Source organism: Brassica napus, chromosome C9 (assembly GCF_020379485.1).
Source record: "Brassica napus cultivar Da-Ae chromosome C9, Da-Ae, whole genome shotgun sequence".
In the NCBI taxonomy this organism is placed as follows: Eukaryota; Viridiplantae; Streptophyta; class Magnoliopsida; order Brassicales; family Brassicaceae; genus Brassica; species Brassica napus.
Window position 1 is genome coordinate 52,317,556 of NC_063452.1, and position 26,871 is coordinate 52,344,426.

At 38.3% G+C, this 26,871-nt stretch overlaps 4 protein-coding genes across 4 annotated transcripts; 2 read left to right on the forward strand and 2 right to left on the reverse strand.

Annotated features, from left to right (window-relative positions):
- Positions 1 to 34: 34 nt before the first annotated feature.
- On the reverse strand, positions 35 to 3,767 carry LOC106407492. The gene is made up of 3 exons (XM_048767341.1): positions 3,413 to 3,767; positions 3,279 to 3,317; positions 35 to 3,180 (listed from the first exon to the last, which is right to left on the reverse strand). The coding sequence occupies exon 3, from the start codon at positions 2,688 to 2,690 to the stop codon at positions 1,050 to 1,052; it is 1,641 nt and encodes a 546-aa protein (XP_048623298.1). The 5' UTR covers positions 2,691 to 3,180; positions 3,279 to 3,317; positions 3,413 to 3,767; the 3' UTR covers positions 35 to 1,049.
- Positions 3,768 to 4,989: 1,222 nt separating this feature from the next.
- On the forward strand, positions 4,990 to 6,501 carry LOC106417204 (protein SENSITIVE TO PROTON RHIZOTOXICITY 2-like). The gene has a single exon (XM_013858049.3). It carries the CDS (start codon positions 5,210 to 5,212, stop codon positions 6,374 to 6,376), a length of 1,167 nt encoding a protein of 388 aa, XP_013713503.2. The 5' UTR covers positions 4,990 to 5,209; the 3' UTR covers positions 6,377 to 6,501.
- A 17,415-nt stretch (positions 6,502 to 23,916) lies between these two features.
- Positions 23,917 to 24,556, forward strand: LOC106427867 (histone H2B.10). Its single transcript, XM_013868585.3, has one exon. The coding sequence runs from the start codon at positions 23,989 to 23,991 to the stop codon at positions 24,412 to 24,414; it is 426 nt and encodes a 141-aa protein (XP_013724039.1). The 5' UTR covers positions 23,917 to 23,988; the 3' UTR covers positions 24,415 to 24,556.
- An 85-nt stretch (positions 24,557 to 24,641) lies between these two features.
- BNAC09G36200D lies at positions 24,642 to 25,814 on the reverse strand. Its single transcript, XM_013868586.3, has 3 exons — positions 25,676 to 25,814; positions 25,120 to 25,222; positions 24,642 to 25,025 (listed from the first exon to the last, which is right to left on the reverse strand). The coding sequence occupies exons 2-3, from the start codon at positions 25,200 to 25,202 to the stop codon at positions 24,899 to 24,901; spliced, it is 210 nt and encodes a 69-aa protein (XP_013724040.1). The 5' UTR covers positions 25,203 to 25,222; positions 25,676 to 25,814; the 3' UTR covers positions 24,642 to 24,898.
- Between the last annotated feature and the right edge of the window lie 1,057 nt (positions 25,815 to 26,871).

Sequence of the window (26,871 nt, forward strand, 5' to 3'; positions counted from 1 at the left end):
AAAAGACAAGAACATTTACAAAACTTACTCGACATAAGGTTCCATGATTTCCATATTCTGAATAACAGCAAAATGTACAATGTTCTTATCCTTCTCAGACAGAACAGAACAAGTGGCTGTGGATATTGGACGACCCTCCAGAATAGAGCTGCTCTCGAAATCAGTATTTCTATCGAGTTTCTCCTCAACACTTGTTGTGTTTTTCAAGAACTGACTGCAAAACCTCATACATTCCTCGGCGAGATACGCTTCAGCTATACAACCCTCTGGTCTTGCAGGGTTTCTTACAAAGTCTTTCAGCACTTTCATATACCTCTCAAACGGGTACACCCAACGGAAATGGACTGGTCCACCTAACCGAGCTTCCCTCCCTAGATGAACTACCAAATGCACCATTATATCAAAGAAACTTGGAGGAAAAAACCTCTCAAACATACAGAGAGTTTCCACAATTTCAGTTTCCATTACTGAAATTATCTCTCTATCAATGACACGCTGACAGAGATGATTGAAGAATGCACACAGCCGTCCAATAGCTATCCTAACACCTTTAGGTAATAACCCTGTAAAGAAAGAAGCATTGTATATCAATTTCAGGACATCAAATGCTGGACAAATACAAAGTTAAAAGACCCTCAGATGATACCTCTAATCGCAACCGGAAGAAGCTGTTGCATCAAGACATGGTAATCATGTGATTTCATGCCAATTATCTTACATTCTTCTATCTTCACACACCTTGATATATTTGAGCAGTAGCCATCTGGACCTCTGAAGTCCACTAGACGCTTGCAGAATATTTTCTTCTCTTTGCTGGACAAAGACCAAGGAGTTGGAGGAAGGTATGTTCTTTTTCCACGGGGTTGAGGATGTATATCCTTCCTAATCCGAAGCAGTTCCAGATCTTTCCGACAATTAAGACCATCTTTTGATTTTTCACAATGCAACAATGTGGCGATAAGGCTTGCAGCAACATTTTTTTCAACGTGCATCACGTCTAAATTGTGTCTACCCGGGAGATCCTATACAAAAAAACACAGATAAGAGGATCAACGAAAGCTAAAACAGAACAATTCTAAAAACATGGTTATAAAATAATGATTGAAACATACCTCCCAATAAGGAAACTTGAAAAAGATTGATCTTTTCTTCCATCTAGATAGCTCCTCCTCATCTACTGGTTCGTCCTCTTCCTCTGATTCACTGGATTCATCATCGGCATTGGTGTCTGCTGCAACAGACTCACTAATCTTCCTCTTCCTTCCAATTACTTGCACTTTTCCAAAGTCATTCTTGTAATTTTTGAGTATTTGGTTTATATTATGACCACTCAGAATCCTACTTTTTCGCCCATGCTCAGCTTTACCATCAAACCATGCTTTCTTTCCTCGGTAAGCATGTGCGGGAGGTAGACCTTTCCGATGGCACATACATACATGCTTCCTGCCATTACTCAGCCACATACTATCTGTGTTTTTCCCACACACAGGACAATCCATTTTCCCCTTTACTTTACAGCCTGCAAGATTTCCATATGCTGGAAAATCCTGAATGGTCCAGAGAAGCATGTCTCTTAACGTGAAAGTATTGTGACTGAATGCATCATACGTTAACTCTCCTTCCTCCCAAAGATGGTTGAGGTCCTCTATAAGTGGTTCTAAGTACACATCGATATTGTTTCCAGGTTGGGTTGGACCAGGAATCAACAATGACAACATGATGTTCTCCTCCTTCATACACTTATCGGGTGACATGTTGTAATTCATCAGCAAAACAGGCCAAGCACTATAGTTAACGCTCATGTCAAACGGATTAAACCCATAAGTGGAAAGTCCAAGCCTCAGATTCCTTGATTCACCGGCAAATGACGGGTATTTGTCATTCATTTGATCCCAAGTAACAGAAACTACTGGATGTCGCATTTTCCCATCAGTGCTCTTATTAGTAAAATGCCACCTTAAGTCCTTCGCCATGTCCTCTGACCTGAACATCCTCTTGAGACGTGGTATCAGCGGAAAATACCTTAGAACTTTCTGTGGAATTCCTTTCTTCACATCACCTGTGCGCTTGTTAATCTTCCATCGTGAAGCATTGTATTTCGGACAGTAGTCTAGGTTCTCAAACTCCTTTCTAAATAGACAACAGTCGTTCACACAAGCGTGTATCTTTTCATAACCCATATCAAAAGATCTCATAAACCTCTTCACTTCGTACAAAGATGTGTGCAAGACATTATCCTTGGGTAGCATCTGTGGCAAAGTCTCTAGCAGAAGATCGAAGCTTCTATCAGACCAACCACTCTGTGTCTTTATCCTAAAGAGTGAAACTATCGCCGAAAGCTTGTTGTGGCTTATACAACTTGGATACAGAGGTGTTTCTGCATCGGCTAGCTTTGCAAGAAACTCATCTTCTTGCTTATCTTCACCATCAGCAGCAACATCACTTAAGTCACCCTGCCTAAGAAACTCTTCATCAACAAATGCAGCTGCTTTGTACAACCCTAAAATCTCTTTGTTCCTCTCACTTGCATTGCTTCTACAGTCAATCCCTGAAATCACTTCTCCATGATGATACCAATCCTCCCGCATCTGGTAACTCAAATCCATTCTCCTTGTTACAAGATGATCAACAACAACACTGGCTGAGTGACGGTCTACGTTGCGACAGTCCGTGCAGGGGCAAATGATCATCGCAGAGTCTTGTAAAGCTGCACCAACAGACCTCACAAAATTCCAAGCACCTCTCTCATAATCAGGATCAGCTCTTTCGTTAAGACAGATGCAAGCATAAGACAATAGCAAAGCGTAAACTCTCTTAATCTCCTAATAAATCCTTAAGTATATATTGTTTTACTTTACCTGCTAAGTTGAACCCATGACTTTTCCATCATTTTTATGAACTAAGTTTCTAACTCAGAACCAAAAACAAAGCAAACACATAAGAATATCTCAAACACAAAACAAAGAAATTGTCAATCACAGAAGCACCAATAAACAATCAAATATATTCAATCAATCAGATATTCAAAAGTGGCAGGCAATCAATAACACAAACAAAACTCGATAAGATCCTTCTTATATTAGGGTCGAATTAATTACCTCAATAAGATACTGCAGATTTCAAGTCCACTTCACTCCACAAAGAAATAAACAATCAAAAGCTCCAAACTTGAAAGCCAAACTGAACAAAAACGAACCACAAATCAGATCGTCTCACCCCAAAACGATTCACAAATCACTCCACAAGAAATTGAAACAGAGATGATAAATATGTATTACCTGACTCGTCTCCTCCTTCTCTTCCTGTAATTGTACAAGCTGCAAAGAAATCGAACTAATTAATTGGAGAAATCAGAGAAATTGAAAATTTCAATCTAGGGTTCATAACACCACAAATCGATACTGGGGTTCACCTAGAATCTGAACGGCGATGACGAGACACCGATCGGCGATGACAGCACCGAAGGATGGCGGATCTAGGATTTTGGATTTCTACCCTTGCATGCTCGAGAGTGCTCGAAAGTGAGAGATAATGGCGGAATAATAGAAAAAAAAAAGCTAAGTGTTTTGCCTCCAAAACACATAACAGCTATAATAGTCTTTTTTTATTTCCCAGTTAATGAATTTTTGTCCTATCGCGGATATAACGCTACGAAAAAGATGCCCACGGATTTAGCATGTTTTCGTAGCAGTTCGTGATTTCGTGCTACAGTGAACTGCTACCAATACTCATATTTATTGTAGTGATATTTGTTATATAACATTTAAATTTTCATAAGGCCTGAATTATTTTGTAGTTCATTAATACAAGAAGTTACTTCTTTCGTGATAAAACGAATACGCATGGCCAAGATTAATTATCTTACCAAAATTGCAACTCATGCCGATTTCCACATTGTTAGTGTTCCCTGTAAGATCCATCCTATGAGCACGCGTTTACATGTGCGCATGTAAAAGCAGGTAAGAGGAAAGCATGTAGATGCAGTTTTTAAAAATGATTGGTTAAACATGTGACATAAGATGGTATGTAAGCTTCTTCGTTTTATGCCAACTTCACCCGTTTAAGAATGTTTATTCAATTACTACGTGAAGAAAGAGGCATGAGAAACACTAATGCTTGACTTAGGTTAAGTTTCGTTTATTTTAAGATATAGCTGACAAAATATTCGTAGGTTTATGCGAGGAAGGTTTAAGAGAAACACTACCTAGTTAATCACATCGAGATCTGTCAACTTTTAACCTAATGATAATAATTCATATATATATATATAACCGTTGCGTTTTCAAGGGGGGAAAGCATCATTCATGACTTCATCATTATGTTATTTTTTTTTTTGGTCTAAACATCATTATGTTATTGTTTTGTCACAATTGAAAATCTTGTATTTCCCTTGACCTTTACTCGATGATTTACATCGTATTTAAAGTACACAAATTGGTTACAACGTTTCGTAATTGTATGCCTACGAAATCTTAACAAATCTTGACCGAGCATATCTGACGCATATTCCGTATTCGTTCAGCAATTACGGTCCTCATAACATAATTGTAACTATTCTTATGTCTTAACCTAACTAATGAATTGGTATGTTCAAAAACTTATAGACGACAATCTGAAACATTTTACCAGAAAATCATCATATATAGACAAGATTTAAACGCCTAAAGTATCACTATTTAAATAAAATGCAGTATGACTGGACCTCTGTTATACTGTACATGTTTCATTGATCAATGTATGTCTATGTGATCTTGAAATCACAAATGAAATTCAAGGCGTTAAATATCGTCAGGTTCAACAGACTGTAGACCTACATGGCTTAGTCGCATATCAATTGCCGTTTCTTTTCTATTTTTGTTAGTGTTTTAGTTCGTTTAAATTAAATACCGTCTCGTGAAATAAATCTCTCAGAATTAGGTTTTCAACTGTTATACTTATACCCCATAGATCACGTAGTATTGGTTGATTTTAAATTTTAGTAAAATAAAAGCAGGCCTGACACGTACTCGTTTGCGTGTTTGAATGTATATATGTCAAGTATTTTATACAACAGATGCCCTCCTATAGGGTAGGCTGTCTTTTTCATTCTATAACTCTAGAACGGCTGCCATATATATAAACAAAGATATCACAAAGCATTTAAGCCAACAAAATCAAAAGAATAAATAAGAACAAAAACTTAAGTTAGTTATATTCTTCTTATGCAAAGATGAATCAAGGAGGGCTTATTATGAATACTGGAGAATGCTCCATGTCTTGCTGCTCCGAGACGAACTCTAGTTCCACAATCTACACTAACTCCATGGCGGCCGCGACGAGATCATCGGGCGACGACATTTCACTCTCTCTTCTTTTCAATCTCTCTACCATACAAGACAAAGTCCATGAGATCCAATCTCTGGTCAACTTTTTCTTGATCTCCCCTAGTAAGAATAACCAATCCTCGGAGTCAACTTCGTCTTTAGCCGCGGCTAACGTCGAAAGTTTGGTTCAAGACATCATCACGGCTGCTTCTTCAATGATGCTCACTTGCCAAAACCTCCAAATCTCAACTAGCGACAACAGCAACATCGATACAAGTCAAACCACAGATGGAATGTTCATGGAGTTCTCCCAGGACTTCGACCCGGATCATGATTTCGTCCAAGAGTCTTCGACCAACCTTCTTGGTGTCCGAGACTTCGACCCGGATCATGATTTCCTCCAAGAATCGTCGTCGAACCTTCTTGGTGTCCAGGAAAGAGAGCATGTTTCGCTTATAGACCAGAGTACGCAGAGTCTTGACTGGCACAGCATCCAAACCACAAACCCTAAAACAGATCACCGTCGTTTTAAATCAAGAACCGGGAGCTATGAGATAGTGGAGCTAAGCGTGGAGGATCTGCTAGCGAAATACACACATTACTGCCAAATCTGCGGGAAAGGGTTTAAGAGAGACGCGAATCTAAGGATGCATATGAGAGCGCACGGAGACGAGTACAAGACACGCGAAGCATTGATTAATCCAACAAGCCGTGACAAGAATGTCGAATACTCGTCACTCACGAGGCATTACTATTCGTGCCCTCAACATGGATGTAGGTGGAACCAAAGGCACGATAAGTTTCAGCCGTTGAAATCTGTGATTTGCGCCAAGAATCATTACAAGAGAAGTCATTGTCCGAAAATATATATGTGCAGAAGATGCAACGTGAAGCATTTCTCGGTTCTGTCTGATCTAAGGACGCACGAGAAGCATTGTGGGGATATCAAGTGGGTTTGCTCTTGTGGAACTAGGTTTTCTAGGAAAGACAAGCTTACGAGCCATGTTTCTTTGTTCTCGGGTCACTCACCGGCCCATGAGCCGCTGCCGCAGCCTCCGATGATCTCCCTCTAAAGTATTACCACGGCAGATTAAGTTCTAATTAGACGTCTCTCAAATAACTTGTGCATTAACATCAATGTTGCAAAAGACTTTTGTCGTGATTGGTGAAATGCAATGTTGAATTTGCTTTTTATTTATCCATGATTCTTCTAAGTTCATGGGTGAGAGTTTTTGTTGATCTATACATTCTCTGATTTTATGGCCTTCCATTAATTATACACTCGTTTTATTTCATAATATATGATTTTTTCTCGCATTACATATATATTAAGAAAATCATTATTTAAAAAGTTAATTAAAATTAATTTATTTCATTATGAATATAAATAGTAAAAAGATAATTAGTTACACAATTTTTTATAAAATTAAGTTATTTAAATTTACGAAAATGTTCAATATTTTGAAACAACAAACTATCTAATATATTGATTTGGAGGGAGTATAATCTAATCAATTATTTTTTTTCAAAAAAAAATAATAATCTAATCAATTATTCATGAGAGGTGGTATGGCACTGAAAAGTGGTGGTGTCATTTAACAGCCAATTCGTCTGATGCACATTTATAAGATTAAATAATAATAAAACAACTTATAATTGACTAATGATAATTTAATTTTAAATTTAGATAAAAGAATGATCTAAAACCAAAATTATTGCAACACCATGTTTGTAGAAGTCAAAAAGCCCATAAACTTGTATAGCGAATCCTTTATATACTAAATGACAAGTCATCTAACCAATCAAATTTTGCCACATAATTTATGTTTAACAAAATTAAAAAACAATTAAAACAAGATAATGATTATAAAAAAAACTTATCAACCGTTTCTAAAAAGAGTGCCCACTACCCATGATCCTACTTCTTCATCCACGATCTTTTCTTTTTCTTATTTTTATATCTCTAAAAATTTGATAAACGAACAACAACGACATTAAACTACCTATCGATTGAGAATATAATAGGAAATGTTTATACTCTTGCTTCATCAATGTTTTGAGCAGTGTTGAGTTTTCTTTTTCTAAATAAACGGATCCCTGCAACCAAATTCTCCAGTTACACTATTTTACTATTCAGTACATTTTTGTTGGCTTAGCGCCTTAGCGAAACACCAAATTGCTTCATCAAAACCTGTTTAAGGCCAAGAAGTTTCGAGAAATAATGGATATAGTGGATCCTAGCTGCTGAAGATTCGACAAGTGCAAAGAGACTTCAAGGTAGGAAAAAGAGAAAGAAAGGGGGAGGAAGAAAGAAAGCAAACGTAGACATGGTACAATAGGAGGAACTGAATTTCATAAAAGGTAAAATCAATTATACTAATTCACCACTTTAAGGATCTGTATTGTTTAAATTCTACTGCGAATACTTTGATATTCGGTGAGAAATTTTGGTATGTTTACGGTTGTATGGGATAGGAACTTCAAATGTTGCTGCCATGGAAAATTAAGAGAGGTATATTAGCTATATGTCTGTATTTTTTTTTTTTAATTTCTCTAGAAATTGGTCGGCAATCTTTGCAATACATAATTTGTAGATGTTTGATATACCAATACACAACGAAAAATAAATTCTTTCAACTTTGCGTTCTCTTGACTGCAGGGAATATTAGGAACTCAGACAATCAGATTCTTCAATGTTTTTATTCTCTAAGGTAACGTTCTCAAAAAAATATATCTAAGAATGGTTAGATATCAAATTGGAAACATGATATATATTTATATATATATATATAACTGAAATATGCACTACAAGAAAACAGCAAGGATTCTGAGGGAAAAAATCGTCGGAATTTCGTCGGAATATCGTTATTCCGACGACATACCGACGAAACAAGTCGTCGGAAATAATTCCTCGAAATTTCTTCTTTCCTCGGAAATCCCTTTGAATTTTCCGACGGAATTCCGAGGAAACAAACTTCCGAGGAAATTCCGAGGATCACTAGTTTGTCGGAAATGTCCTCGGAATATACCGAGGGAGAACTTCGTCGGGATATTTCCTCGGACGTTCATCGATCGATGCGTTTTTGGACATATATACATCGATCGATAGGAATATACCGACGGACATATTCCTCGGAAAATTCCGAGGAACATGTCCCTCGGTATATTCTGAACTTTTTTTGTAAACAGATCGATCGATGGATTTATGTCCAAAAACGCATCGATCGATCGAGTAAAAAATATAATTAATTTCCTCGGAATGTAAAAAATATTAATTTTAAAAAAAAAAAAAAATTCTGAAATTTAAATTCGAAAATATGAAATTAAAATTGAAATTGAAATCATATTAATTAATATTCAAAGTTTCACAAATAAAAATAAAACATTCCGAGTTTTTGGAAAAAAAAAAAACTACGGGTCTGGCACGTCCGGGAACACCTCGTTCGGGTACATCATCTGCATCATCTCCATCATTTGCTGGTTCAGCCTCCTATGTGCCTCATAGCCCACCTGTTGAGCCGCCATCTGGGTCTCCAACAAAGATATACGATCATCTTTGTCCTTCAACTGGGCCGTAAGTACTTCTGGATCAACAAAGGGCGGTGGTGCAGAAGAAGGAGAAACCGACCGGGTGCGACGACCCAAACCGACCAAACGTCCCTTCTTCTTTGGAACCGACTGAATAGAAAATAGCCAAATTTACAAATTTAAACCAAGAAATAAATGAATTGAACTTTAAAAAAAAAAGAACTTACGGATTCAACGATTTCGTTGATTTGAAACCGGGACAAGTTGGTCGAAGCCGTCGAAGCGTCATCCTCGGTTTGAAGCTGAGACACTTCGTCTACCACCTGAGTTTGGACCAGGTCGACCACGTCCCTCACAAGACCGTCATCAATCTGGCCGGTCTTCTTGTTGGTATACGCCCTCCTCATTAGGGCGAGATCATCAACCGGCTCGCCATCATTTTCTTCCGCCATCATGTCCTTCCCTTTACGGTCGCTCCTGCGGTTGGTGGAGTTGGTGGAAGAAGTTTTTTTCGTCTCTTCCTTATCCCAATGCGCACACAACTCCTTCCAGACCGTGTCGTTCATCGACTTTGGGACCTTTTAATAAAAAAGAAAAAGAAAATAGTTTAATAAATTAAAAAATAGTTTAATAAATTAAAAAATTGTTTAATAAATTAAATCGAACCTTATTGATTTTCCACTTCTTCTTCCACTCGTGGATCTGCTTCCCATAGTTGTCCATAACTTTATGGACGAAGTGGTGATAGATAAAGAGCGTCTCATCGGAATTCCAGTTGAACCCTTGCTGAAAAAAAAAACAATTAGTAGAAAATTTATATTAAAGATTAAAAATATAAGTAAAAAACTAGAATACTTACCGCAAACTGACGAAACCACAGAACCTGCTTGTCGGTAGGGAAGTGAGTGAAAGTCGGATGTCCACTGTCGAGGGCCGACTACATCATACGGTTGATCCATGCGCTGATCCCGTTCCCCGATCGGTTGAACCTAATAAAAAGAATAAACGGTTAATAATGAATCCAAATTTAAAGAAAAAAAATGTTTAATTACCATGTTTGACCCCGTCCATGTGGATACGGAGTGAGATACGGAAGATGGTCACGACCGGGCTGTTGAACCAACTCCGCAACACACATCACTCCCGGAGGACCCGGAGGAACAGGAGCGGATGCAGCAGCGGGAGCGAGAGGAGCAGGAGCGGGTGCAGCAGAGGGAGATGTATGGTTGGAGCTGTGGGGCGAAGGGGAATCCTGAAAATGGCTGGAATCCCGAGACTGACTCCCCGTACCACCACGACCACGACGCTGTCGAGGCCGGGTCTGATCATCATGAGACCTGTAAATTAAAAAAATATATTTAATAAATAGAGAAATATATAAATTAATTTTTTTTAAAAAAAAATCCCAAATAATTTAATCACAAAAAAAGATTTATATATATTAAAAATATTTAATAAATATATAAAAATAGTTCTAATAAACAAAAAATAGTTTTAATAAATAAAAATAGTTTACTAATTAGAAAAAATAGTTTTAATAATATATATATATATTAAAAATATTTTTAAATCCCAAATAATAGTTTTTAATCACAAAAAAAGTTTTATAGATATTTAAAATGCTTTGTAAAATCCAAAAATTCGAATTTATATACAAAAGTTTTTTGTAAAATCCAAAAAATCGAATTTATACAGAAAAATCGATTTGTAAAATACAAAAATCGATTTTATATACAAAAATCGATTTTATAAATACAAAAAAAAATTATTCAACCAAATTCAACAAAACAAATTATTCAACCAAATCATAATTCTAAACCAATTATACAACCAAATCACAATCCTAACCAATCACCCTAACAAAAATCTATCAAAATTACACAAAAACCTAACAAATAGAACCTAAGAGAGTGGGATAGGGTCCTTACATGATTTGTGTAAGAGAAGGGGGAGATCGCCGGAGATATCGTCGGATTTCAGGGGGAAATCGCCGGAGAGGAGAGATGAGTCCCGCAGAGGAAGAAGAGAGAAATGGGGAAGAAGAAGCGGCTCATGGTTATAAAACCTAGGGTCCGACGGATACTATCCGTCGGAATTCCGTCGGAATTCTAATTTCAATTTTCGCAAAATATTTGCCCGGTAAAATAAAAATATTCCGAGGAAATACCGAGGAACTAGTGTTTGGGGTTTCAAAACATCAATTTTTTTTGCCGTATTTCATTTCTTATACAATTGTAATGCATACCATTGAGGATTCTTTGTATATATGAGCATAAACCATGAAATAACAAATTTCAAAACTAATTGAAAGTATTCCCTTTACTGTTCATTAAAGTGTATAAGTGTTTCTCTTATGTTGTGGGATTTCGTTCATACAATCGGAAAAGTGTTAATTATAGGGTAAGGAACAAATTTTTGACTTCATAATAAACGTAAGACACTTAATAAGGGTTATATAGGTGTTATTCAAACCGCAAAACGTTGTTTTCGGTTTAAAAACCCTATTTCCTCGGAATTTCCTCGGAATATTCCGAGGGAATTCCGAGGAAACCCTTTTCTTCCTCGGAATTCCGTCGGAATATTCCGAGGAAATTCTGAGGATATAGTGTTTGGGGTTTCAAAACGTCAATTTTTTTTAAACGGATCGATCGATGGATATATGTCCAAAAACGAATCGATCGATCGAGTATATCAAGTGTTCCTCGGAATTTTCTCGGAATATTCCGAGGCTTTTCCGAGGAAACAAGGTTTGGGGTAACAATGTGATCGATCGAGAACAAACTCTCGAACGTTTTTTTATAAACGGATCGATCGATGGATATATGTCCAAAAACGCATCGATCGATCACTAAGATGGACCAAAGCGTAACAATGTGATCGATCGATTAGATTATCCCATCGATCGATCGAGTATATCAAGTGTTCCTCGGAATTTCCTCGGAATATTCCGAGGCTTTTCCGAGGAAACAGGGTTCCTCAGAATTTCCTCGGTATTTCTTTTAAAAAAAAAAATCAATGGTAGTCTGTTTCCGAGTCATCATCACCAGATGAATCTGAATCTGGATCCTGGTGAAACTCTCCCATCACTGGTTCATCCTCTACGTGAACGACGGCTTCCTCTCCGAAGTCGGTTAAATCGACTACAAGGCCAACTCCAGCAAAATCTTCTGCTGCACTTAAGTTGCCGGATGTGCTTGGTTGTAGTGGGTCTTCCAGCTCAGAACTTCCCTGAACTAGGCCTCTCGGTTGAGTCTTGTAACAGTAACCCATGGATCATCTCTGTTCCTTACCCGGGGGTACTTGATATAACAAACCTGTAACATTTAGAAAATTATTAGTAAAATTATAAATTAATACACATAATGATGAATCATTCTGAATTATTAACATTTAATTACCTGATCGGCCTGAGAAGCAAGAATGAAAGGATCATAATATTGCAGCTTTCGCCTCGAATTTACTGGTGTAACACCAAATGCATCTGTTCTCACGCCTCGATCTGGAGTGTTGTCGTGCCAATCACAATAGAAAACAATACAGCGCAATCCAACCATGCCCAAATACTTGATTTCCAAAATCTCATGTATGTGTCCGTAGTATACATCATCTCCTGATGCAGAACAAACGCCAGCATCATAAATCGTACTCGAACGTCTCCTCTTCTGAGTTGTGAATGCATATCCTCGAGTACAAAATCTCGGATATGACATCACAACAAAGTTTGGTCCAACGACCATCTCACGTATCCAATCTTCAAATGTTTCACCTCTGGCCAAACCAGCAGACACCTATTAATAGCACATATATATATATGTTATATCAATAAATGTGAATTAGTATATATATGTGATAAAATATATTTTAATTTGTTTAAAGCACTCACATAAGTAAACATCCATCCAGTAAATTCTCTCTGCTTCATTTTTTCTAGTTCGTCCTCTGTGGCGTATCTATACTCGAACCGCTTTTCTGCCATGAAAATCCTGTATATGATGACAATAATGTAATTAATTAAGATTTAAATTTCAACTTGTTAAAATAAAAATTTGTAAGCTAATTTATTTACCTCTTATATTGAAGAACGTCTTCGCAGTTGGTGAGCAAATATGTTTGCAAATGACTGCGCTCCTGCTCAGTAAGTCGACGGTCTTTTGGTTTTCCGCTAAGTCGTCCAACGTCTGTGAAAATGTCTGGAACCGTAACATGATATGTTGCCCGTTCGCCTATATCATCATGCCGAGCAGGTCTTCTGTTTTTGGTATGAACTTCTGCTGGAAAGTAGTACTCGGCAAAGTTTGAAGTTTCTTCATTGATCATCTGTGCGACTATAGAACATTCCACTCTACTTAAATTTTTCACCATCTTCTTCAAATGGAACATATACCGCTCATACAGATACATCCATCTATACTGCACAGGACCACCAAGTTCCAATTCTCTTGCCAAGTGAATAACAAGATGCTCCATAACATCAAAAAATGAGGGAGGAAATATCTTCTCAAGGTTGCACTGAATCACGGCTATGTTAGTCTTCAAATTTTCAATACCTTCAAGAGTCACTGATCTCGTGCATAAATCGCAGAAGAAACCACTTATCCCTGCAATTGCTTCATGAACATTTCGTGCTAATAGTTCCTTGAAGGCGAACGGAAGGAGGCGCTGCATCATTACATGGCAATCGTGGCTTTTCAAGCCAGAAAACTTTCCTTCCTTTCTGTCGATACAGTTACGCAAATTTGATGTGTAACCGTCTGGAAATTCCACATCGTTTGAAATCCAATCAAAGAACGCATATTTTCCCTCTGCATCAAGTCGGTATATGGGAAAAGGAGCCCTACCATTCTCATCAACATGAAGTTCTGAACGAGCACATATATCGACTAAATCCAGTCTTGACTTCAAATTATCCTTTGTTTTACCTTGAACATTAAGGATCGTGTTCATGAGATTGTCAAAAAAGTTCTTCTCAATATGCATGACATCTAAATTATGCCTTAGCAGATGATCCTCCCAGTATGGCAGATCCCAGAAAATACTTTTTTTTGTGCCAGTTATGTAGTTTTCCAACAGCATCTACCGGAAAACGCTCATGTCCACCGACGTCTGGCGTCCTTTCTGCACCAAAATCTCTTAGTTGTATCTTCAAATATTTCCCACAAATTTCCGGAGGTGGACTGTCAAACACCCTCTTGTTCTTCGTAAACAAATTCCTACTCCTACGATATGGATGATCAGGTGGTAGGAATCTCCTGTGACAGTCAAACCAACACGTTTTCCTTCTGTGTTTTAGTTGGAAAGCATCAGTGTTATCTTGACAATATGGACATGATAGCCTTCCATGCGTTCTCCATCCAGACAACATACCATATGCTGGAAAATCACTTATTGTCCACATTAGTAGTGCCCGCATTTGAAAGTTTTCTTTACACGAAACATCGTATGTTTCAGCACCTTGAGCCCATAGTTGTTGCAACTCATATATTAGTGGCTGAAGAAACACATCAAGTGATCTCTTAGGATGCTCTGGTCCGGGAACGAGAATCGAGAGAAACAAAAACTCTCGTCGCAAGCACAAGTTTGGGGGTAGGTTGTATGGTGTAGGAATGACGGGCCATAGAGAATACTGTCTTCCACTCTTGCTAAACGGACTGAAACCATCAGTACATAATCCAAGGTAGACATTTCTTCTCTCATACGCAAAGTCGGGATACTTTGATTGGAAATGCTTCCACGCTTTTGCATCTGAAGGATGTCTGATCTCACCATCTGTTGAGTGCTCCGCATGCCATCTCATTGGTTGCGCTGTGCGTTCAGACATATACAACCTCTGCAATCTTTCCGTCAAAGTCAAATACCACATTCTTTTATATGGCACTGGAACTCTTCCACTCGTATCTTTATAACGAGGCTTTCCACGACCGGGCTGTTGAACCAACTCCGCAACACACATCACTCCCGGAGGACCCGGAGGAACAGGAGCGGATGCAGCAGCGGGAGCGAGAGGAGCAGGAGCGGGTGCAGCAGAGGGAGATGTATGGTTGGAGCTGTGGGGCGAAGGAGAATCCTAAAAATGGCTGGAATCCCGAGACTGACTCCCCGTACCACCACGACCACGACGCTGTCGAGGCCGGGTCTGATCATCATGAGACCTGTAAATTAAAAAAATATATTTAATAAATAGAGAAATATATAAATTAATTTTTTTTTTAAAAAAATCTCAAATAATTTAATCACAAAAAAAGATTTATATATATTAAAAATATTTAATAAATATATAAAATAGTTCTAATAAACAAAAAATAGTTTTAATAAATAAAAATAGTTTAATAATTACAAAAAAATAGTTTTAATAATATATATATATATATTAAAAATATTTTAAATCCCAAATAATAATTTTTAATCACAAAAAAAGTTTTACAGATATTTAAAATGCTTTGTAAAATCCAAAAAATCGAATTTTTATACAAATTTTTTTTGTAAAATCCAAAAAATCGAATTTATATACAAATTTTTTTTGTAAAATCCAAAAAATCGAATTTATACAGAAAAATCGATTTTATATACAAAAATCGATTTTATAAATACAAAAAAAAATAAAAAAAATTATAAAAAAATTCTAAATCAATTCAACAAAACAAATTATTCAACCAAATCATAATTCTAAACCTATTATACAACCAAATCACAATCCTAACCAATCACCCTAACAAAAATCTATCAAAACTACACAAAAACCTAACAAATAGAACCTAAGAGAGTGGGACAGGGTCCTTACATGATTTGTGTAAGAGAAGGGGGAGATCGCCGGAGATATCGTCGGATTTCAGGGGGAAATCGCCGGAGAGAAGAGAGGAGTCGCGCAGAGGAAGAAGAGAGAAATGGGGAAGAAGAAGAAGAAGGGGCTCGTGGTTATAAAACCTAGGGTCCGACGGACATTATCCGTCGGAATTCCGTCAGAATTCTAATTTCAATTTTCGCGAAATATTTGCCCGGTAAAATGAAAATATTCCGAGGAAATTCCGAGGAAATACCGAGGAACTAGTGTTTGGGGTTTCAAAACATCAATTTTTTTTGCCGTATTTCATTTCTTATACAATTGTAATGCATACCATTGAGGATTCTTTGTATAGATGAGCATAAACCATGAAATAACAAATTTCAAAACTAATTGAAAGTATTCCCTTTACCGTTCATTAAAAGGTATAAGTGTTTCTCTTATGTCGTGGGATTTCGTTCATACAATCGGAAAAGTGTTAATTATACGGTAAGGAACAAATATTTGACTTCATAATGAACGTAAGACACTTAATAAGGGTTATATAGGTGTTATTCAAACCGCAAAATGTTGTTTTCGGTTTAAAAACCCTATTTCCTCGGATTATTCCGAGGGAACTCCGAGGAAACCCTCTTCTTCCTCGGAATTTCCTCGAAATATTCCGAGGAAATTCCGAGGAACTAGTGTTTGGGGTTTCAATACGTCAATTTTTTTTTTATAAACGGATCGATCGATGTATATATATCCAAAAACGCATCGATCGATCACTAAGATGGACCGGACCGTAAGAATGTGATCGATCGATGAGATTATCCCATCGATCGATCGAGAATCTCAAGTGTTCCTCGGAATGTCCTCGGAAAATCTTGTAAGTTTTTTTATAAACGGATCGATCGATGGATATATGTCCAAAAACGCATCGATCGATCACTAAGATGCACCGGACCGTAAGAATGTGATCGATCGATGAGATTATCCCATCGATCGATCGAGAATCTCAAATGTTCCTCGGAATGTCCTCGGAAAATCTTGTAAGTTTTTTTATAAACGGATCGATCGATGGATATATGTCCAAAAACGCATCGATCGATCACTAAGATGGACCGGACCGTAATAATGTGATCAATCGATGAGATTATCCCATCGATCGATCGAGAATCTCAAATATTCCTCGGAATGTCCTCGGAAAATCTTGTAAGTTTTTTTATAAACGGATCGATCGATGGATATATGTCCAAGAACGGATCGATCGATCACTAAGATGGACCAAAGCGTAAGAATGTGATCGATCGATCCGTATTTGTTCAAAAATGCATCGATCGATGCGTGTGCGGGAAACATAATTATAAGGCAAAACCCGACCTTTTTTGGATCTAAACCTCAGAACTCTCATCCCCTCCGATTTCCCCTATAATTCGCCCCCCCTTTCTCTCTCTATAATCATCCGATTTGAACAATTTTGGGCTCTATTCCCCTTGATTTTTCGAGCTCTACCTGATTCCTACACTCGTTTTCACCCTAAGACATGTATACTCCGCGAATCTCTACATTCTGAAATCGTGTTCTTGAGCAATGTTTTGGGTTTTGTGAATTTATTATTTCTGTGTTGATTCCTTGATCAAATATGCATGAAACAGATGTTTAAACATGGAATAGAACACAATTTTCTGTGATCAACGAGTTTGGAACAGGATTTGAGATGATTTAGGGATTGAGAATTTTTTTCAATTTGGTTTTTTTTTATCACAACTCGATTTCGCCTTTCATTTTCATGTTGCTTTGAGTTCTTAATTGATTATAACCATGTTGAGAGCAATGATTCTATTTTGTAGAGAATGAAGCGCACGAAAACATCAGCAAAGAAGAACACACAAGAAGAGGGTTCGTCTCAGCGAGAGAAGCAAAGGCCAAAGAAGTGGGATAAGTCTGATACCACCCACTACAACAACATGAAGAAGGTAGCCGTTCCGGCTACACAACTAGCATGTCCTGAGACGATGACAATGTGGGGAATCAAAGCAGACATTGAAGGGCTGTTCCAGAATATGGGTCTAGGCCAACTATGCAACCTCAACGAACCCACTTATCCGGAGTTGGTACGCCAGTTCATAGCATCCGCATACGTCAGCCATCCCGATGATAGCCATCAGGAAGGTTTTCTGGCATTCGTAGTGCAGAAAGTATACTATGAGGTATCTTTCACAAACCTCTGCGGACTATTTGGATTGAGTGCAGGGGAGAGGACATCTGGTCTTTATTGGACTTCAGAGCTGTTGAACTTCTGGGAAACGATTGGCACAGGGGTTTATAGATCTTCTCAGGCAAAGGAGTCACTTATCCGGAGCCCAGTACTGAGATATGCCACACGCCTCATTGGCTCATTGCTATACGGGACAACCACAGCCGCATCAGTCACGCAATGGGAGTTGTGCCTCCTGTACCAAGGTGTGAGGCATTTGCTACCGGCATTTGGAAACTCTACATTCCCACCTGCTACTGCCTTCAACATGGGAGCGGTGCTGGCCGCAAACTTAGCAGGATACAAGGGGAAAGTAACCAAATCCAAGAGCAATGCATGTGGATTTGGTGCAGTGATTACTCGGATCCTTAGACATGTGGGTGTAGACTGCGAGAACCAGCAGGTAGCACTGGACAGATCGAACAACATTGCTTGGAACTACCTGGATGTTAAAAATCTTGTAAGTAAGGAGTTCATAGCTGGTCCCCACTCGAGGATCGATCGGGATGGTCCTTACGTCTACGTATTCCAGGACCGAGCGAAGAAAACACTCTACTGCCACCTGCCTCAGATCGGCCTGACTGCTCTACTTTCAGAGGCTGCAGTTGAGTTCCTACCCCCTGCTACCGCACTAGTAGACAAGCCATCCTTCTTCACGCCAAAATATCAGACCAAAGGCAAGGCCGTGGTTGATGAAGAAGGAGAAGATGAGGCTGCACAAGCCATTCCAGATGATTCACAACCCCATCAGCTACTCCCATCAGACTCCAGCCAGTACAAGCTGCAAGAGCTTCCACCGAACGCCACTTCGCGCCAGCAACAACATTGGAGAGATCAGAGCATAAAGACAAACAACGACATGCTACACAAGATCTGGGCTGCCATTTCACGTATCAGGCCGTGTCGTTGCCAAAAGGATGATGTAGTTCATCGGGACAACTCTCCATCCAGCTCTGGTTCGGGTTCGAGTGGTACACACAGGGTAAGAAAGAGGTCCAAGAGACCCAACGATGCAGGAACATCTGGAGCAGGAGACGAGGAGTAGGAGCTATCACCGGCCAGTATTGCCATTTGATTTCCGACCGCGCTATTTTATTTTCTTTTCTATTCTAACGTTTTATGGTCTTATTTTCTGTTAATTTTGAACTTAGTTTTTTTTTTCTTAATTATGAGTTCGTATTTCTTTTACATGGTTTCTTCGTTTTATTTGGTTGTGTTTTGAGTAGTTTTTAATTCGTATTCAGCTTTGCCTTGCTAGATAAACCAAATAACTAATATCCGAGGAAAGAGGTTATATCAAGTGTTCCTCAGAATTTCCTCGGTATTTCTTAAAAAAAAAAAAAAAAAAATCAATGGTAGTCTGTTTCCGAGTCATCATCACCAGATGAATCTGAATCTGGATCTTGGTGAAACTCTCCAATCACTGGTTCATCCTCTACGTGAACGACGGCTTCCTCTCCAAAGTCGGTTAAATCGACAACAAGGCCAACTCCAGCTAAATCTTCTGCTGCACTTAAGTTGCCGGATGTGCTTGGTTGTAGTGGGTCTTCCAGCTCAGAACTTCCCTGAACTCGGCCTCTCGGGTTGAGTCTTGTAACAGTAACCCATGGATCATCTCTGTTCCTTACCCGGGGGTACTTGATATAACAAACCTGTAACATTTAGAAAAATTATAAATTAATACACATGATGATGAATCATTCTGAATAATTAACATTTAATTACCTGATCGGCCTGAGAAGCAAGAATGAAAGGATCATAATATTGCAGCTTTCGCCTCGAATTTACTGATGTAACACCAAATGCATCTGTTCTCACACCTCGATCTGGAGTGTTGTCGTGCCAATCACAATAGAAAACAGTACAGCGCAATCCAACCATGCCCAAATACTTGATTTCCAAAATCTCATGTATGTGTCCGTAGTATACATCATCTCCTGATGCAGAACAAACGCCAGCATCATAAGTCGTACTCGAACGTCTCCTCTTCTGAGTTGTGAATGCATATCCTCGAGTACAAAATCTCGGATATGACTTCACAACAAAGTTTGGTCCAACGACCATCTCACGTATCCAATCGTCAAATGTTTCACCTCTGGCCAAACCAGCAGACACCTATTAATAGCACATATATATATGTTATATCAATAAATGTGAATTAGTATAAATATGTGATAAAATATATTTTAATTTGTTTAAAGCACTCACATAAGTAAACATCCATCCAGTAAATTCTCTCTGCTTCATTTCTTCTAGTTCGTCCTCTGTGGCGTATCTATACTCGAACCGCTTTTCTGCCATGAAAATTCTGTATATGATGACAATAATGTAATTAATTAAGATTTAAATTTCAACTTGTTAAAATAAAAATTTGTAAGCTCATTTATTTACCTCTCATATTGAAGAACGTCTTCGCAGTTGGTGAGCAAATATGTTTGCAAATGACTGCGCTCCTGCTCAGTAAGTCGACGGTCCTTTGGTTTTCCGCTAAGTCGTCCAACGTCTGTGAAAATGTCTGGAACCGTAACATGATATGTTGCCCGTTCGCCTCTATCATCATGCCGAGCAGGTCTTCTGTTTTTGGTCTGAACTTCTGCTGGAAAGTAGTACTCGGCAAAGTTTGAAGTTTCTTCATTGATCATCTGTGCGACTATAGAACCTTCCACCCTACTTAAATTTTTCACCATCTTCTTCAAATGGAACATATACCGCTCATACAGATACATCCATCTATACTGCACAGGACCACCAAGTTCCAATTCTCTTGCCAGGTGAATAACAAGATGCTCCATAACATCAAAAAATGAGGGAGGAAATATCTTCTCAAGGTTGCACTGAATCACGGCTATGTTAGTCTTCAAATTTTCAATACCTTCAAGAGTCACTGATCTCGTGCATAAATCGCGGAAGAAACCACTTATCCCTGCAATTGCTTCATGAACATTTCGTGGTAATAGTTCCTTGAAGGCGAACGGAAGGAGGCGCTGCATCATTACATGGCAATCGTGGCTTTTCAAGCCAGTAAACTTTCCTTCCTTTTTGTCGATACAGTTACGCAAATTTGATGCGTAACCGTCTGGAAATTCCACATCGTTTGAAATCCAATCAAAGAACGCATCTTTTCCCGCTGCATCAAGTCGGTATATGGGAAAAGGAGCCCTACCATTCTCATCAACATGAAGTTCTGAACGAGCACATATATCGACTAAATCCAGTCTTGACTTCAAATTATCTTTTGTTTTACCTTGAACATTAAGGATCGTGTTCATGAGATTGTCAAAAAAGTTCTTCTCAATATGCATGACATCTAAATTATGCCTTGGCAGATGATCCTCCCAGTATGGCAGATCCCAGAAAATATTTTTTTGTGCCAGTTATGTAGTTCTCCAACAGCATCTACCGGAAAACGCTCATGTCCACCGACGTCTGGCGTCCTTTCTGCACCAAAATCTCTTAGTTGTATCTTCAAATCTTTCCCACAAATTTCCGGAGGTGGACTGTCAAACACCCTCTTGTTCTTCGTAAACAAATTCCTACTCCTACGATATGGATGATCAGGTGGTAGGAATCTCCTGTGACAGTCAAACCAACACGTTTTCCTTCCGTGTTTTAGTTGGAAAGCATCAGTGTTATCTTGACAATATGGACATGATAGCCTTCCATGCGTTGTCCATCCAGACAACATACCATATGCTGGAAAATCACTTATTGTCCACATTAGTACTGCCCGCATTTGAAAGTTTTCTTTACACGAAACATCGTATGTTTCAGCACCTTGAGCCCATAGTTGTTGCAACTCATATATTAGTGGCTGAAGAAACACATCAAGTGATCTCTTAGGATGCTCTGGTCCGGGAACGAGAATCGAGAGAAACAAAAACTCTCGTCGCAAGCACAAGTTTGGGGGTAGGTTGTATGGTGTAAGAATGACGGGCCATAGAGAATACTGTCTTCCACTCTTGCCAAACGGACTGAAACCATCAGTACATAATCCAAGGTAGACATTTCTTCTCTCATACGCAAAGTCGGGATACTTTGATTGGAAATGCTTCCACGCTTTTGCATCTGAAGGATGTCTGATCTCACCATCTGTTGAGTGCTCCGCATGCCATCTCATTGGTTGCGCTGTGCGTTCAGACAGATACAACCTCTGCAACCTTTCCGTCAAAGGTAAATACCACATCCTTTTATATGGCACTGGAACTCTTCCACTCGTATCTTTATAACGAGGCTTTCCACAAAATTTGCATGTAACCCGCTGTTCATCCGCCCTCCAATAAATCATGCAGTTGTCGCTGCATACATCTATTACCTGATACGATAAACCAAGACCAGCTACGAGTTTCTGAACCTCGTAGTATGAACCAGGAGCTACATTATCCTCGGGTAGAATACCTTTTACAAAATCAGCAATCGCATCCACACAGTCTTCAGCCAAATTATAATTTGTTTTAATGCCCATCAATCTTGTAGCAGATGATAAAGCTGAATGACCATCTCTGCAACCTTCGTACAATGGTTGCTTTCCAGCATCCAACATATCATAAAATCTCCTAGCTTCTGCATTGGGTAAATCTTCCCCTCTAAAATGATCATTTACCATCTGCTCAGTACCTACACCATAATCTACATCCGTTCTAATTGGTTCTTCTAATCTAACCGCTGGCTGAGGTTCGCTAGTACTACCATGTTCATAATCAGTTTCCCCATGATGATACCAAATTTTGTAACTTCGTGTAAACCCACTCAAATATAGATGAGTCCAAACATCCCACTCTTTAATAACCTTTCTATTTTTACAATTAGAGCAAGGACATCTTAACATACCTGTTTTTTCTTCCGGTTGTCGGTGAACTAACCCCATGAATTCGGTTATACCTCGTTGGTATTCTTCCGTAAGCAATCTCGTGTTCGGATCCAAATGAGGTCGATCGATCCAAGAACGAAAATAATTTGAAGAAGACATATTTTTTATGAATCAAATTCGTGTGTAAATAGAGTAAGAGGGATGATGAAGATATGGAGTGAATGAAGAGGAAGAGGAGTGCTTGTATTTATAGTTTAAATCCTGCCGACAGACCGAGGAAATTCCGATGGAATTCCGACGGAAAAGGCTAGTTCGTCGGAATTTCCTCGGAATTTTGTAAAATCCCCCAATGGCTCTCCAACAGCTATAATATTTCCTCGGAATTCATCGGTTTTTTCCGAGGAACCCATTTTCCTCGGAATTTCCTCGGAATATTCCGACGGATTGATATTTCCTCGGAATGTCCGTCAGAATACCGCTGTTTTCTTGTAGTGATGGTCTTCTTTGTAACAAAAAAATATTTCATGCCTAGCATGGGGTCAATACTAGTTAACCATAATTCCCAAGTTTTGTGGAGCAACTTCGATAAAGGACAACATGTCTATTTCTTACTGCAACACTCTCTCTAAAAATTTTTTGGTCAAATAAAAAAAACAATAGACAAAGATATAAACTCTTGTGAAAAGAGAAGTATTTGGAGCAGTAATTCAAACACTAAAAATGTAAAATAATAAAGATATAAATAAAGTGTTACAACAAAAAAAGTTTGATATGACATTGATTGTGAAGAAACATAGTTTCATGTAATAGATACAACTATTTTTAAAATTTTTATTATTCTAATAATAATGGAAGAACTTGAATTATACGACCTTAAAAAATAATCTTTGAAAGATAAATTTGATGAAGAATTAATGATATCAAAATTATGTTTCCGGGAACTCTAGTTCGTCATAAATCCATGTATTCCTAGCCGTACATTGTTGGATTGACCGAGCATAGCCACGTCAGCCATCCACGCCAAATCTCTGCGGCGGTAATGGGTTGTGTTGGCGGGGAAACAAAAAGGGCAAACGAAATATTTTGAATTTCGATTTTTGGATAATATATCTTAAAAAAAGCTCGGGGTTTACTGCAAAAAGATCTGGTCCATCCATCATAACGCCTTCCACATCGAACAGCTCACTACCGCCACGTCACAGATCCCCGTTTTAGAATCCTAACCAATAAGATCTCTTTTACCATTCCTATATAAATAAAGAGGATCCGTGAATCATTCAACAAATCATCATCACAGCAAAAATCTCACTTCCTTAAAACAAGAAACGTAACAATGGCAAAGGCTGACAAGAAACCAGCAGAGAAGAAGCCGGCGGAAACCACCACCGCGGCGGCCGCAGAGAAGATGCCAAAAGCCGGGAAGAAGCTACCGAAGGATCCCGCCGTGGCCGGAGACAAGAAGAAGAAGCGGACCAAGAAGAGCGTGGAGACCTACAAGATCTACATCTTCAAGGTGCTGAAGCAGGTTCACCCCGACATCGGAATCTCGAGCAAAGCCATGGGGATCATGAACAGCTTCATCAACGACATCTTTGAGAAGCTTGCCGGCGAGTCTTCCAAGCTTGCGAGGTACAACAAGAAGCCGACAATCACTTCGAGGGAGATTCAGACGGCGGTGAGACTCGTCTTGCCTGGAGAGTTGGCGAAACACGCTGTTTCTGAAGGTACCAAGGCGGTGACCAAGTTCACGAGTTCTTAGATCTGGAGAGAGATTTGTAATGGTTTTAACTAGTAGTAGTCTGTTGTGTTGAGCATTTGGTTATTTTATCAGGGTTTGTACTTTAGAAAATTTAGTTTTTCTTGTAATGGAATGAAATATATTAAGTTTTACTTTGTTTAAACCTGCCTCTGTTTTCTATTGCCTGAAAAAATGCTTCGTAATATATAAAAGGTGGCTTGTTCGAACTTCAATAACATAACACAAAATAACGTATTCAAGCAAACTCAAAATTGCAATGATGAAAATGGTTTGTGGTGACATTCTTATGACATCATACTGTATTCAAATCCTCGAGCTATATTAATCAAAACCATCTCAATGGCTAGACTGGTCTGGTGGTGTTTATGGGAAGGTCTTCATCATAGCGTTCGTTACATAAAACATAGCGTTACCATAACAATTCTTCTTAAGGGGGACAATGAAAACTCATGTTTACAGTTTGTGTGTCTTGACTCGATGATGATTATTTCTTAGGGTAAGTTCGATGGTCAGGACCAACATCACGAGAACCGGTGTTGATGTAAGGTCCTCTAAAAGTTGCTTGAGGAGGTAGCGGTTTTGTTGGATCAATCACTGGTTTCTTTGACGATCTGAGCCAGGGAAAAAAAAGAAAGAAGCAAATGTCAGACCAACAAAGATGAGAAAATAATCGAACAGAACAGTAGAGAGAGGAGATTTTCTCACGCCATGTAAAAGGGGAAAGCTAAGCCTGCAGATGCGAAAACAACCAGACCCGTTGCTACAATGATGTTACGTGATGGTGCCATTCCAAAACTAGCGTCCTTGGCTTTTAGAAAGAAAAAAAAAAAACAAAACGAAATCGGAATCAGTCTCTACTATAAGAAACAAAAAAAAAAGAAGGATTCAGACCAAAGCTCAAACACAACAACTAGTTCAAAAAAACACACACTGATCAATCATTCTCAGTTGCTAAAATTCAAGACATTCTCCGTTCTACACACACAGACGAAAGATGTTCAAAATCTATCTGAAGATCAAATCGAGATTCAAGTTTCCTTAACACAGACAAGCATCTGAAATATATCAATGATGATTTCAACACCAAATTGAAATCAACTAGTTCAGTCGCGATGCTCATAAATCAAAACTGAAAGGCATATATCTAAATCTAATTTCCGAATCTAACAAATGATTTTCAATTCGGACAAAACAATAAACTGAATTAGAACATATTGCAAAAGATCAAAATCACGAGCAGAAGCGGATAAGAAGATCTCACTTGGGATGTGAGGCTGTCGAGTTGACTCAGTTAAGCATTTGGGTATTCAGATACACCCGAGTCGCGGAGGTCTATGAAACCGGCGATTTGCTCTTAGACGCTCTGAGAAATTAATATTGGGCTAGAGATAAGCTTTATTGGGCCTACTGTTTAAACTTGATTTCTAATTCTTTTTGTTATTGGGCCACGTTCATTATCCGAGAAGAGAGACTTGTCGGCAAGAAGAAAAAAGACGTACGGGTTGTCAAATTTTTCATTAGTTTAAAAAGTTAAAATCTGTTAAAACTTCAACGGAAAATCATTACGAGTAGGTTTATGGTTAATGATGACTAAAAAGTGAGCTGAACATAAATTTATGGTTTTTACATAAAGAGAGTTCTTTATGAATTTATGGGCTTCGAAGCAATATAAAAGGCATTCTTATGGAATGTGACACCACCATACCTTCATAACTTAGCCACAAAGGAACACAAAGGTATTGCTTTTCTTTTCTTGTTATACATTATAACCTTTTATTTGAATGAAGTGATACAATTTAAAGCTCATTCACCCCAACCAAAATTATATAAAAGATTTTTTTCTTAAAATTCCTATTGTCACGAAACTTTTAAACATTGAAAATACAAGGTGAAAATGTGCATATAATTGGATTACTATTTGTACTACCTTTTTTTGTTTGATCTCTCTTTATTTGATTCTGTTATGTCAGGTTCTAAAGCTTACAAAACCTAGGATCTATTCTTTAACACTTAAAACATTACGGAATTTCTCATCTTCTGATTACAAATCAGTTGTAATTTTGTTTTGCTTAAAAGTAAAACCATATGTTATAGAGAAAAAGCTGTCGACAAATTATCAAAAAGAAAAAGAAACGCTAAAGCAAATGAAATAATTGCAATGTGGGGTTCTATAGCTTACCATCCGTAAAAAAGGAAGAAGAGAAATTGCCATGATCTGAGTTGTTTCCTAAAGACATAAGACCATTGGCCAGTTTATACCATTATAAATAGTCAACGTCAATTATGTAAGATAAGCATCTTCTATTCTTGTTTCAAAAAAAAAAAAAAGCATCTTCTATTCTCTTCCATTTATGCGAGGAGGGTAGTACTTTAGATATGTACGACTAGTTCAAAAAGGAAACCCATCATGATGCTAAGAAACACGAGAATAAGTAGTATTGCAAATGTGAATAGGGG